The 12924-nt window shown below is 42.5% G+C and overlaps 1 protein-coding gene across 1 annotated transcript; it reads left to right on the top strand.

Moving 5' to 3' along the window:
- Positions 1-11342, top strand: ghdc (GH3 domain containing). The gene is made up of 11 exons (XM_049563992.1): positions 1-227; positions 421-711; positions 3187-3383; positions 3473-3667; positions 5061-5180; positions 5598-5895; positions 8084-8273; positions 8690-8761; positions 8886-9019; positions 10347-10435; positions 10530-11342. Exons 1-11 carry the CDS (start codon positions 143-145, stop codon positions 10749-10751), a joined length of 1893 nt encoding a protein of 630 aa, XP_049419949.1. The 5' UTR covers positions 1-142; the 3' UTR covers positions 10752-11342.
- Positions 11343-12924: the final 1582 nt, after the last annotated feature.

Below are 12924 nucleotides of genomic sequence, written 5' to 3'. Positions count from 1 at the left end.
CCCAAACACGGAAGCAGCTCAAACGCCTGCGAAAGCAAAAGTTCAGTCCTCTCTGATGTTGTCGCATAAATGCGGTTAAAACGTTATTATATATGCAAGCGGTTAAAAACACAGCACCGTTAGGTCACAGTGTTTTCTGAGGATGGCTTTCAGTTTGTTTCGCGTTGCCGTGCCGCTTTGTTTGGCGGTTTTATCGGTTGCCGTCGCCATCATTTGGCAAAATCAGGGTAAGTGTCCTCAGTGTGATGAAGGTGGGTGTGTGAAATGAAGAGAAGGGGTGCTATAAGTGTAGTCTGATGGAGCAGCTGTGTGTAGTTGGCAGTAGCTGAGCCAGCTAACGGTGTAATGTTGGCTAACAGCGCCCCCACCTGGCTCATGGGCCTCTTATGTTCCTTGTGTAACACCGACTCCTCTCCACAGCGATGTCGCGTCCTCTGCCCACCGCCCTCGGTGTGGTCTGTCTGGCCGGGATGGCGCTGCTCTGGAGGGACATTAGCTCCAAGATGAGAGGTGAGAAGCGGACACTGAGCAGTCTGCTCAGTCAGTATCTGGCCGTGAAAGGTGTGGGCTGGCTGGGCAGGCGGCAGAGGAGGAAACTTGAAGCCGATACTCTGAATGTGAAGCAGGTCCAGGAGGAGACGCTGCTGAAGCGCCTGAGTAAAAACGCAAACACATGTTATGGAAGACAGTACGACTTCAACTCCATTAAAGGTAAGGAAACAATAAGGTGGTGTTAGTGAGAGGGGTTTGATGTGGTGTTTGTGAGTTTAAGCGTGAGTCAAACTCCTGCAGGACAACAAACTGCACGTGTTGTAATACCTCCTCTGTCCTCTGCCTGTGATGTAACCTTGTGTGTGTGTGTGTGTGTGTGTGTATGTATGTATAGATGGCCACAGCCTATAGCAGGGATACTCAAGTTGTCCTTGCCCGGGGGCCACTTTTGCAAAATCACAGGTGGCCAGGGGACAGTGGCAAAAGCCCTGCACAAGTCAGGTGTATGCAGGGGCTATTTTAGGATTTTAGGCCAGGCCACTAGTTGAGAATCAGTGGCCTATAGGTTGCACAGTCAGTATGACAGCAGGGCCGTAACCAGGATTTGAAAGCACAGCCTCACCCATTTAGTACCTGAACATTACTGTATTTTCTTCCTCTTCACATTATTTATATTCCTTTAACCCTTGCATAACAGGCAAAAAGGTCATTAAAGGGATAGTTCCGATTTTTTGAAGTGGGGTTGTATAGCGTACCTAAATGTATACTGGATTTCTGACTCACAAAGTCAGAGAAACCTCATCAACGCCAAATGCAAATTCTATGGTGGCTCTCTCAATTTGGGTGTGATGTCATTCCCAGCTCTGACCTCTGACTTCCAAGGTAAATGAAACGCAGCATAATCTGTCGTCAGTGTATCACATACACAGTAGGTTTTGACACAGACAGACGGACTCCCAGTAGATTTTGACACAGACGGACGGACCCCCAGTAGGTTTCGACACAGACAGATGGACCCCCAGTAGATTTTGACACAGACAGACGGACTCCCAGTAGATTTTGACACAGACAGACGGACTCCCAGTAGATTTTGACACAGACGGACGGACCCACAGAAGGTTTCGACACAGACAGTTGGACCCCCAGTAGGTTTCAACACAGACGGACGGACCCACAGTAGGTTTTGACACAGACGGACGGACCCCCAGTAGGTTTCAACACGGACGGACCCACAGTAGGTTTCAACACAGATGGACGGACCCACAGTAGGTTTCGACACATATGGACGGACCCACAGTAGGTTTCGACACAGACGGACGGACCCCAAGTAGGTTTCGACACAGACAGAAGGACCCACAGAAGGTTTCGACACAGACGAATGGACCCACAGTAGGTTTTGACACAGACGGACGGACCCCCAGTAGATTTTGACACAGATGGACGGACCCACAGAAGGTTTCGACACAGACGGACGGACCCACAGTAGGTTTTGACACAGACGGACGGACCCCCAGTAGGTTTCGACACAGACGGACGGACCCACAGAAGGTTTCGACACAGACAGACGGACCCACAGAAGGTTTCGACACAGATGGACGGATCCACGGTAGGTTTTGACACAGAATGATGGACCCCCAATAGGTTTCAACACGGACGGACCCACAGTAGGTTTCAACACAGATGAATGGACCCCCAGTAGATTTCGACACAGACGGACGGACCCCCAGTAGGTTTCAACACGGACGGACCCACAGTAGGTTTCAACACAGATGAATGGACCCCCAGTAGATTTCGACACAGACGGACGGACCCCCAATAGGTTTCAACACGGACGGACCCACAGTAGGTTTCAACACAGATGAATGGACCCCCAGTAGGTTTCGACACAGACGGACGGACCCACAGTAGGTTTCAACACAGACGGACGGACCCACAGTAGGTTTCAACACAGACGGACGGACCCACAGTAGGTTTCGACACAGACGGACAGACCCACAGTATGTTTCGACACCAACGGACGGACCCCCAGTAGGTTTTGACACAGACGGACGGACCTCCAGTAAGTTTTGACACAGACAGACGGACCCCCAGTAGGTTTTGACACAGACGGACGGACCTCCAGTAAGTTTTGACACAGACAGACGGACCCCCAGTAGATTTTGACACAGACGGACGGACCTCCAGTAGGTTTTGACACAGACGGACGGACCCTCAGTAGATTTTGACACAGACAGATGGACCCCCAGTAGGTTTTGACACAGACAGACAGACCCCCAGTAGATTTTGACACAGACAGATGGACCTCCAGTAGGTTTTGACACAGACACGGATACACATATGGATAGAAAAACAGTGGATAAGGGTAAAAAAACACACTACAAAGACAGAGCTACATGAAAGGCTGCCACTTGTATTGGCATTGGCATTGATTCATAAATGTAAAATGTAGGAAATGTAAACCTCTTAGATTGTTAAAGCTCCCAAATTTCCTGAGACAAAAACAAATCCATATCTCAGTGTCCTGAATGGTTTCTTTGGCTATGAATGACAGTATTACTGCAGAGAGGGATGAATCACTAAAATACTCTGAAGGGGGCTTTAGGGAACAGTTAGTGTAATTAAAAAATTAAATGACTTGTAAAAACAGATTTGACTCATGAACAGAAAACTTAAAAACTGGTTGTTATTTTTCAGACAGCGGCAGCTTCCAGGCGCGTCACCCCATCACCACATATGAGCACTATCGTGAGCTCATCAGTCGCATCGCTGCAGGAGAGGAGAAGGTGATCATTGCTGAGAAGCCGCTGATCCTGGCCATGACCTCTGGGACCTCAGGAGCCAGCGCCATGCTGCTCAGCACCAAGGACACCAACACTGAGTTCTTCCTGCAGGTGAGGCTTCATGATGATGATGATGATGATGTTGATGATGATGTGTTGGCCCAGCTGCTGGCTCCACACTGTGTTACTGTTTCCACCAGGGAGTGACCGTGTGTTTGGATGCCATGGGAAGAGCATTTCCAGAGACCGACAGCCTCCAGCGCACCACCAAGTTCTTCTACTCGCCTACTTTTCGCCAGTCTGAGGCCGGGATTCCCATCGGACCAAACTCCTCCACACCAGCCTCCTCACGCCACATGCTCAACCTCTACACCACCCCAGCACCCGCCTTTGAGGTATACTTAAGAGTTTCACGTCTTAAATCTTGTTATCTCCGCCAAGGAGGTTATATTTTGTTTTTTTTCCCCACTTCAGTCTTTATTTAAACAGTTTCATTAAAAATATTTCTACATTGAGTTCTTTCTCTCATTTCACCTTGATATATTTAGTTGAATGTTAATCATTCATATTCAGTCCTTGATATAATGCCAAAATCATTCCTATGTAACTTTCCTGATATGCTTTAATTATGATTAGGATAACACAATTCACCTCCTTGGAAGAATCTGATTTGATTTCCCTTTTGTAGTAGTCCCTTAATTGAAAGTATCTATAAAATTCATGTGAAGGAGGTTATATCTTCGGTTCTTCTTTTTTTGTCAGTAGGATTACAGAAAAACTACTGGCCTGATTTCATAAAACTTGGTGAAAGGTTGAAGCATGTGTCAAGAAAGAACCCATTAAATTTTGAGAGGATCTATATTACAGGGTGGATACACAAATTATTTTTTAACATTTTGAGATAGGGCATTTGGAGTTCTATGCTCTTCAAGTGTCACTATAGTTTTACGTTTTTTTGCTACATAAAGTTTAGATGGCATAAAATAAATAACTTTGATTAAAACTACAAACCATAAAGTATATGGCTGTAATCTTTAAATTGACAAATGTGAAATTATAGATTTTTAACAGGATTATTCAATTACTTAATGGTCTTACATTGAATTCTACGTTAAAATAAAATATACATTTTATTGCTAAATGTAAAATTTGGGCGACGTTCTCCTTTTTTTTGCAGTAAACTTTACAAAACAAATTTAATGTAAAAACAAGTGAAAAAACATAAAAAGCCATAGCAACGGTTGCCAAACACAAATAACAGTAAAAACCTTTAGTTATAACAGTGTTATTCATGCTCTTGAGTGTTAAGTATATTGAATTCTATGTAGAACTAAACTAAAATAAAATACACATTTTATTGCTGATTGTTAAATTTGGGCAACTTTCTTATTTTTTTGCAGTAAAATTTTAAATTCAATGTAAAAACAAGTGTAAAAAAAAAAAAACAGTTAAAAGTCACAGCAACAGTTGCCAAATACAAATGACAGTAAAAACCTTTAGTTAGTCTACAGATTAATTTGAAATTACAGATATTTATTGTAGTAATTCTGCATTTTTACTTTACAAGTGTTGTAGAATCAAAAAAAATGTCTTTATAAAACATCTCTAGATTATTAACAAATGTATAAATCTGCACTGAAAATGAAAATATTGCAGAAATACCTTCATATAACCTATTTTATATAAAGACATGTTATGTCTTTTGTATTTTTGATTTGAATTTCATGCAGAATTTGTTTATTATTTTACATTTTAATGGATTGTACCATTCTCTGTCCTTTCTGTCAGGTCCCTAGTGAGAAGGACACCCTCTACCTGCACCTGCTGTTTGCTCTCAAAGACCCCAGTGTGGGAACGCTGGAGTCCAACTTTGCATCTACAGTCTTCTATGCTTTCAGTGCTTTACAGGTACAGCACGGCTCATGTCATGATTTATCATACAGATAATGGTTGTGTCATGTAAATACATGCTCTGCATTTCTTTTACTCCTTGTATGCATCATGCTCATCTCTGTTTATGTCATTAGAGGCATAAAAAAGCAGGAAAATCTATCTTAACTCCAAGAAGTTGTCCGATATATTGAAGGAACAGAATTTCATCTAACAGTAGCGCTCTATTTTTGATTTGATGGAAATGTTCTTTACTGCTGTATCCTCTCACGGACGCCTGGTTTGAGTCCCCCTGGAACATTTTCTCGTTAAGTGGGATGAAGTCTTGAGTCAGGCGTCAGGCTCCCAGCGACTGAAAGAAAAGCTCAGGTAATTTGTTAGATGGAGAAAGGATTAGAAAAGTAATTTCTTTCCGATCTCCTCTCCGTCCCACAGGATCGCTGGCAGGAGCTCGTGGAGGACATTGAACGAGGGAAGGTCAGCAGCGCTCTGGCTCTGGAGCCCAAAGTGAGGTCCACACTCGAGGCTCTGATTAAGCCGGACCCAGAGAGGGCCGCTCAGCTCCGGGCCCACTTCCAGGACGGCTTCCGTGGGATTGCCAAGCGTGTGTGGCCTCACCTTCACCTGGTGCTGGCAGTGGACTCGGGCTCCAATCAGATCTATGGGGAAATGTTGAGGGAGAGCTACTGCCAGGGAGTGCCTTTCTATTCGCCTTTCTACGCTGCGACTGAAGGTAGGAACCTGACCACGGACACCTCTGTGGGAACATCTGCTCTCAAAGTTTTGGTGGGGAGTGGCCTGTTATGTTTCCAAGTAAGACACATATCTACGGTCAGTAGTGTAGTATAGAGTAGTGCAGGAATAAGTCCTTAAACGCAGAAATCAGTTAGCATTTTTGCTCTACAATTCTCTCACCTTAAAGTCAGTGGATTTTTATGAGATGCCTGTATTAAGGTTTCTGTTTAACACAAGCAAAGACACCTTCATGTTTTGTTGCAAGAAATAAAATACATCAGTAAATATCCCACTTGTGAATTTTAAAGCTTTTATGTGTCTTTAAAAAAGGCGGTTGCTAACAAGTGGCTACATGAGACTACAGAAAGTCATGACGCCAAATACAGCTCGACAGCCTCGTTCTGGTGGTGACAGCGAGGTCATGTTACCATGGTGTAGTTCCTTTCATGGGCTAATGTTAGCATTTTACTTCTGGCGACTGCATTTAGGCTGCACAACTCATAAAAACTGATCATATGTGAAGATTATTGTGCTGAACAAACATGCAAGTATCAGAAATGTTCATTTGGCACAGAGCTTATTTTGTGCAACAATCAAAAATCCAATGGAAAAAGCCCATTGGATTTTTGACAAAGGAACCAGGGTAGCACTAAGTTCTGGTTTGGCCTTCAAAAAAAAAAAAAAAACTGTTAACACTTTACTTGAAGGTATCTACATCAGGGTGACATGATACTGTCATAACTATGACATGACACTATCATGAACTTGTCATAAATATTATGTACATGTCATAAACGTTTATGACTGCTGTCATTAAGTGTCATTCGGTATTTGTAATGACAAGTTGACACTGTTTGGGTTGTGTTGATTATGACAACTTGACATTAACATAAAGACATCTTCTGATAATGTCATCCTGGTTAATGTCAAGTTGTCATAATAAGGACATCCCAAACAAATTTAATGTCAACTTGTCATGACAAAGACAACTTCGGGTAATGTCACTTTGATTAATGTCAAGTTGTCATAATCAAGACAACCCAAACAATGTCAACTTGTCATTACAAAAACTGAATGACACTTAATGACAGCAGTCATAAACATTTATGACATGTACATAATGTTTATGACAAGTTCATGATAGTGTCATGTCACAGTTATGACAGTATCATGTCACCCTGATGTAGATACCTTCAAATAAAGTGTTACCAAAAACTTCATCAAAGCAGCACTATATAGTTTTTGCATATCAGTGCACTGCCCAGATGGAGGGTAGGCAACTGGAGGCAAACACTACCAACACAACAACAGAAACACCTATGTTAAGTGTAAAAAGTTTCTTTTTTCCAGACAATGAGTTTTTAAGGAGATGTAGTTAATCTATTTTGAGTAGACAAAATGAACCTAATTACACTAGAAACGCCTATGATTTGTGCTGGGTATGGCTGTTCTAATTGAGCAGATCAGGTAAAAACAAGGCCAGTTTAAGTCCCAGGGACAGTAGTAGAAAAAAAATTCACTGAGAAACAACGGCACAATGTTGATCAAAAACCTTCGCCTTCAGTCTGGAGGAGCAGAGTCAACTAATGTCAAACATAAACGTTAAGGCTTCGTATTAAAAATGCCTCAAGTTGGATGCAGCTACAATGTGCTGTGACAACTTCTCTGTGTTTTTAGCTATGACAAAGATTTTTAAAAGTGTTTTACCAGACCTCTGGGAATGGATGACATAAGTGGTAGAAGGTAGGTTAATACCTCAAGATAACTAATGCTACCTAGTAACATCAACCTGACAGCTGTGCATCCGGGTACAGAGTTGAAATATAAAAGACAGTTACACATTCATTCTCCCGGCCAAAAACAAGACGGCAGTTGTTTCAGTCATGGACCAAACCACACACAAAATACCGCTAGACTCTTGTACGCTTTCATCTGCCCGCCGTGTAACATTAGTAACGTTAGGAGTATTGGAGGACGAGGTAATTTGTATTGACAATCGTGTCCACAGCGGTCAAGTTGCGGGAAAATCACCTTTCCTCGTTTTGTATGGATCACATCCAACATGAGTTTCAGTTTTCTGATGATGCCTGCTGCTTGCAGATTCATCCGAACCCTTTATGTAGTCACTTTCCTCTATTTCTAGTCACATTGCAAACAAGCTATTCACTCTAATGGTATGTATGCAGGTTTAATAGGGGTGAACCTTTGGCCCCAGGACCCAAACAGACGCTATCTGCTGTGTCCTCGTTCGATGTTCTGCGAGTTCCTGCCGGAGAGCAGCCTGGAGGAGGAGACGCCTCAAACGGTGCTGATGGAGGAGGTGAAGGAGGGACAAAACTATGAGCTCGTTATCACAAACGCTTCAGGACTCTTCAGGTATGATGGCATATACAACAAAGATTGTTTTGCTCCTGCAGGATTTGCTGGTTGAATATTTTCAGGGAGTAAATACCTGAAATACAGGCCAGTTTTAGGTCTATATTTTGTGGGTTCGATTAACTGCCCATTTGTAAAATTATAGGCTACAAAAGTGAGATATCATAGAAGAGTAATTGCTTTGTGTCACTGGTGTTGTGATGTGGTTTCACTTGACTGCACTCTATTAGAATGGAATCTCAAGTCCGATAGTGCTTTTACCAAGATCTGTGCTCAGACTCTTCGAAAGACAATCTGACATGCAATTTAAAGATGCTCAGAACGGTACAATCTGCACAAGGTTTAATTCCAGGTATTTCACAAACATTATTGGGCTTGGACAGTTGCATGAATCACGCCGTATTTTGCTGTTACAGATATCGCATCGGAGACATTGTGAAAGTAGTTGGGTTCCACAACCAGTGTCCCATCGTTGAGTTTCAGTACAGGTACGTTTTGACACAGTGGTTCCATGCATGTTTGTTCACATATTGCATATCATGTAATGTACTCTATGCCTGCCCATGTATTGCTTTTGAAATGCACTCCTTGCTTCCCTGTGTCTTCTGTCAGACGGGGTCAGATGTTGAGCGTCCGAGGGGAGAAAGTGTCTGAGGCGTTGTTCCTCGCTTCTCTGAAGAAAGCTGTTGCTCAGTGGCCGGGAGCTCAGCTGGTCGACTACTGCTGCGCTGAGAGTGGTATCATGGGTAAGATGTCTGGCTTATACCATAGACTGTGTAAAAGAAATGGAGCCATAAACCTGCATTCTCTCTAATGGCCAGCAGGGGGCGACTCTACTGGTGGTAAAAAGAAGTCTGTGAGAACATGACCCAACTCCTCACTTGATTTATCACCTCAGTAAACATTTTCCTGATGAGTTTATGAACTCAATCACTAGTTTCAAGTCCTCTTTAATACAAAATGATGTTTATTTTGTGAATTATCATCTTATTTAGAGTAAAATAGATGACATGGCTACCTTGTGATTGACGCCTCACAGGGACCTGTCAATCAGGACAGAGGAGTAGCAATCATAGACAGTATTAAAATGATGGAATAGTTACTGTGATGTCACCCACTGGTTTGTAAACACCCGCTTTGAAGCCTCAAGTTTGGCGTTTTGGTCGTTGCCATCTTGGATTTTTGGAGCCAGAAGTGACCATATTTGGACATAAGGGTGGAGCTAACCCAAACACTAGCTGCTACCTTAGTAAGGACAGTGTTTTTACAACTAGGTTTGCAACGGTATGAGATTTTCAAGGTACGATAACCGTCTCTGGAAATATCGTGGTTTTACGGTTTTCTAGAGTTTAATTTATTATCAATTAGAATGACTCTTAAAGGATTTAAAATAGAAGGGTTATTTTTGGTTAAATTGAAGTTTAGTTAATATATTTGAAACTTGAAACCATTTTCAATTGAAGTATGTGGAAAAAAGTCTCTCTTTTGATAATAACTAAAATAAAGTTGAGACTTTCTGTCCAGTTGCATTTTTTTTCCTTCAGTATCATAGATAAGCAGACATTGCGATAACCGTCAATTTTGATATCACAGTATACCTTTACAACTATGGTTAACTGTGATCATGCTAATGCTAACTTGTCGCTAGCAAAAAACAGGCTTGAAACCATTAAAACAAATGTTACTTATTAGAAACACTGAACATCTGACTTCTTAGAGCAGTGATCCTTAACTTGGCCCGCGAGAAGGTGCCGGTTGGCTCACCGACCATTTTCTAATTCACAACAGAATTTTTTTCTGTACTTTGAATGTAAGTAGGGTGCCAGAGTGCTCAAAAAAAGCACCAAAATAGAGCTTGTACCCTCCAAATATCCAAGATAGCGATGCCAAAATGCCAAACTCAAGGCTTCAAATCAGTAGTCTACAGACGGGGGTGATGTCACAGTGGATAAGTCCACTTCTTCTTTACAGTTCATGGCTTATACCCCTCGGTCACAGCAAAATTTGGAAGTCTTTTCTGTGTGGTTAGTCAGGTTTGCATTATACTGAGTCATACTTTACTTTGCCTTGCAGGAGACTCGATAGGTGGCTCTGATCCTCATTACCAGGTCTTCATAGAGCTGAAAGGTGTGAGAAACCTCACAGAGGAACAGCGATACAAGGTGAGACAACCCTAGCAACAACATATTTTTTCTCTATCCTCAAATTGATCTTTATGCTCTTTCTCTGTGTGACATTTTCTCTCCTTCCTCCCAGCTGGACATTTGTCTCCAGCAGGACTCGGCTGTCTACAAGTCTTTTCGTATCAAAGGCAGCATCGGACCAATGAGGGTGCAGCTGGTGGCGGAGGGTGCGTTTGGCGAGCTCCGCAAGGACATGATGGCTTTCTCAAACACCTCACCCAACACCTTCAAAATGCACCGAGTGCTGCGCAGGAAAGAGTACGCTGACTTCCTTTTGGGAAAAACCATCTCCTGAAACGTCTTGTTGTTGTGGAGACAAAGCTTGTGGACTGTGGTGAGCGCTGTCAGAGTGAATTGACTCCAGTTTTTTTAACATTTGCTCATTAACGAGTTGATTTATTGTGCCTTTGGGAACTCGTGAACACAAAAACACATCTTTTCATTTTTGACATTTAAAAATGTTAATTTGATTGATTAATTCTTTCAGCTGTATTTATAATTTTATTAAACTCTAAATATTGCTTAATGAAATGTTTTAAGCCTTGTCTGCCTTCCATGAAAACGGCTTCATAAATCTTTTCATCTTATCTTATTAATTTGTTGCCTTACCATTACTTGGGTGATATTCTACAGGAAAAAAAGGTTTACTTGCATATTAACAGCCATTTATGCAGCTGAAGAAAAGCAAAATATCCAGAAAATTCTCCTCACTAACAGTGCGTGAGCTTGTAAATGCTTGCATCGATGCACATTTTTAACAATATGATCCTTTAAATTGATACCATCTGGTGTTATTGAATGTTGTGGCAGCACCACATCCACATTGTCCCATAAGTGCAGTCACCTGTGAAGATTAAAGCAACATTTGGCAAGAGGTATACCTAAAAATAAATCGCTCCTGTATGCCTAAAACATGAGTGGGGCTGAGATGCAGCAGAGAGAAGCATCCTGCAGTAAACCTTCTGAATTGTAAACTATAAGTTGTAATTGCACTGTAAAATGGAGGATGTCATTTGCTGTAAGTGACAAATCAAAGTGACCTACACACATCATCAGCAGTTTGTGCTCCATTCAGCAAAATCTGGATACTAAAGCATTAGATTGAAGGTAATGACGGCCTAACACCAAACCACTTTTAAGTGATTTACTTATACATTCCTGCATCCGCTTATCTGGAGCCTGGTCGCAGGGGCAGCAGGCCAAGCAAAGCACCCCAGATATCCCTCTCCTCAGCAACACTTTCCAGCTCCTCCTGGGGGACCCCAAGGTGTTTCCAGGCCAGACAACATACGTAATCCCTCCAGTGTGTTCGGGGTCTACCACGGGGCCTCCTACCAGTGGGACGTGCCTGAAACACCTCCAACAGGAGGCGCCCAGGCGGCATCCTGATCAGATATGCCTGAACCACCTCAACTGACTCCTTTCAACATGAAGGAGCAGCGGCTCTACTCCACGCTCCCTCTGGATGTCCGAGCTCCTTACCCTGTCTCTAAGGCTCAGCCCAGCTATCCAATGGAGGAAGCTCATGTCGCCCGCTTGTATCCACTATCTCATTCTTTCGGTCACTACCCAGAGCTCATGACCATAGGTGAGGGTTGGGACGTAGATGGACCAGTAAATCAAAAGCTTTGCCTTCCGGCTCAGCTCCCTCTTCACCATGATGGACCGGCATCACTGCAGAAGCTGCACCAAACTGCTGATCCATCTCATGCTCCATTCTACCCTCACTGGTGGACAAGACCCCGAGATACTTGAACTCCCTCGCTTGAGGCAATAAATCTCTCCAAACCTGGAGTGGGCAATTCACCAGTTTCCGGGAACCATGGCCTCAGATTTGGACTTGCTGACAAAGACAAATTTCCAGTGGCTAATTAAAATCATGAGAGTTTTACCTCAGTTCTTGGACGCTCCCATGATCTTGATCATTTGATGTATGAGTATGTAGGTGCATTTTCTTTTTCACAACAGAGAACGTTACAATAGAATAAAGTTCATTCGGGTTAAAAAAGAGCAAACATTCTGTGGGTCCACAAAGTCAAATAGATCAACTTCAGGCTTTATACTCTATGTCTAAGTCTATAATTTGAGACTTACTCCGCCATTTTATGGCTTTGAGAGAGAGTAGCTCATGTTCACAAATATTGATTGAACTTTCCTAGGCCATGGAAATAACATAATGGAATTTTTAGTTTAGGTGGTCTCGTAGTCTTACAAATATTGACCCTGCAGGATCCTCAGTCTTTGCAAAATCTTTTAGCATGACTAAAGACTCACATCGTCTTTAGATGTGAGAGGGTGTCGGTCTTTTCAAAGTCTTCTAGTGTCTTATCGGCATGAATATGCAAATTATAGCTTTAATTAATCACGATACATAATTTCTTGGTGCTGTCATTTTACAATTTTTTGCACCTCTGACATCTGTCTCCACAAGTGTTGTTAAATCTCAGCCAGATCTCTTTACTAAATTA

Source organism: Epinephelus fuscoguttatus, linkage group LG20 (assembly GCF_011397635.1).
Source record: "Epinephelus fuscoguttatus linkage group LG20, E.fuscoguttatus.final_Chr_v1".
Classification (NCBI taxonomy): Eukaryota; Metazoa; Chordata; class Actinopteri; order Perciformes; family Serranidae; genus Epinephelus; species Epinephelus fuscoguttatus.
This window is presented reverse-complemented; position numbering and strand designations above follow the sequence as displayed.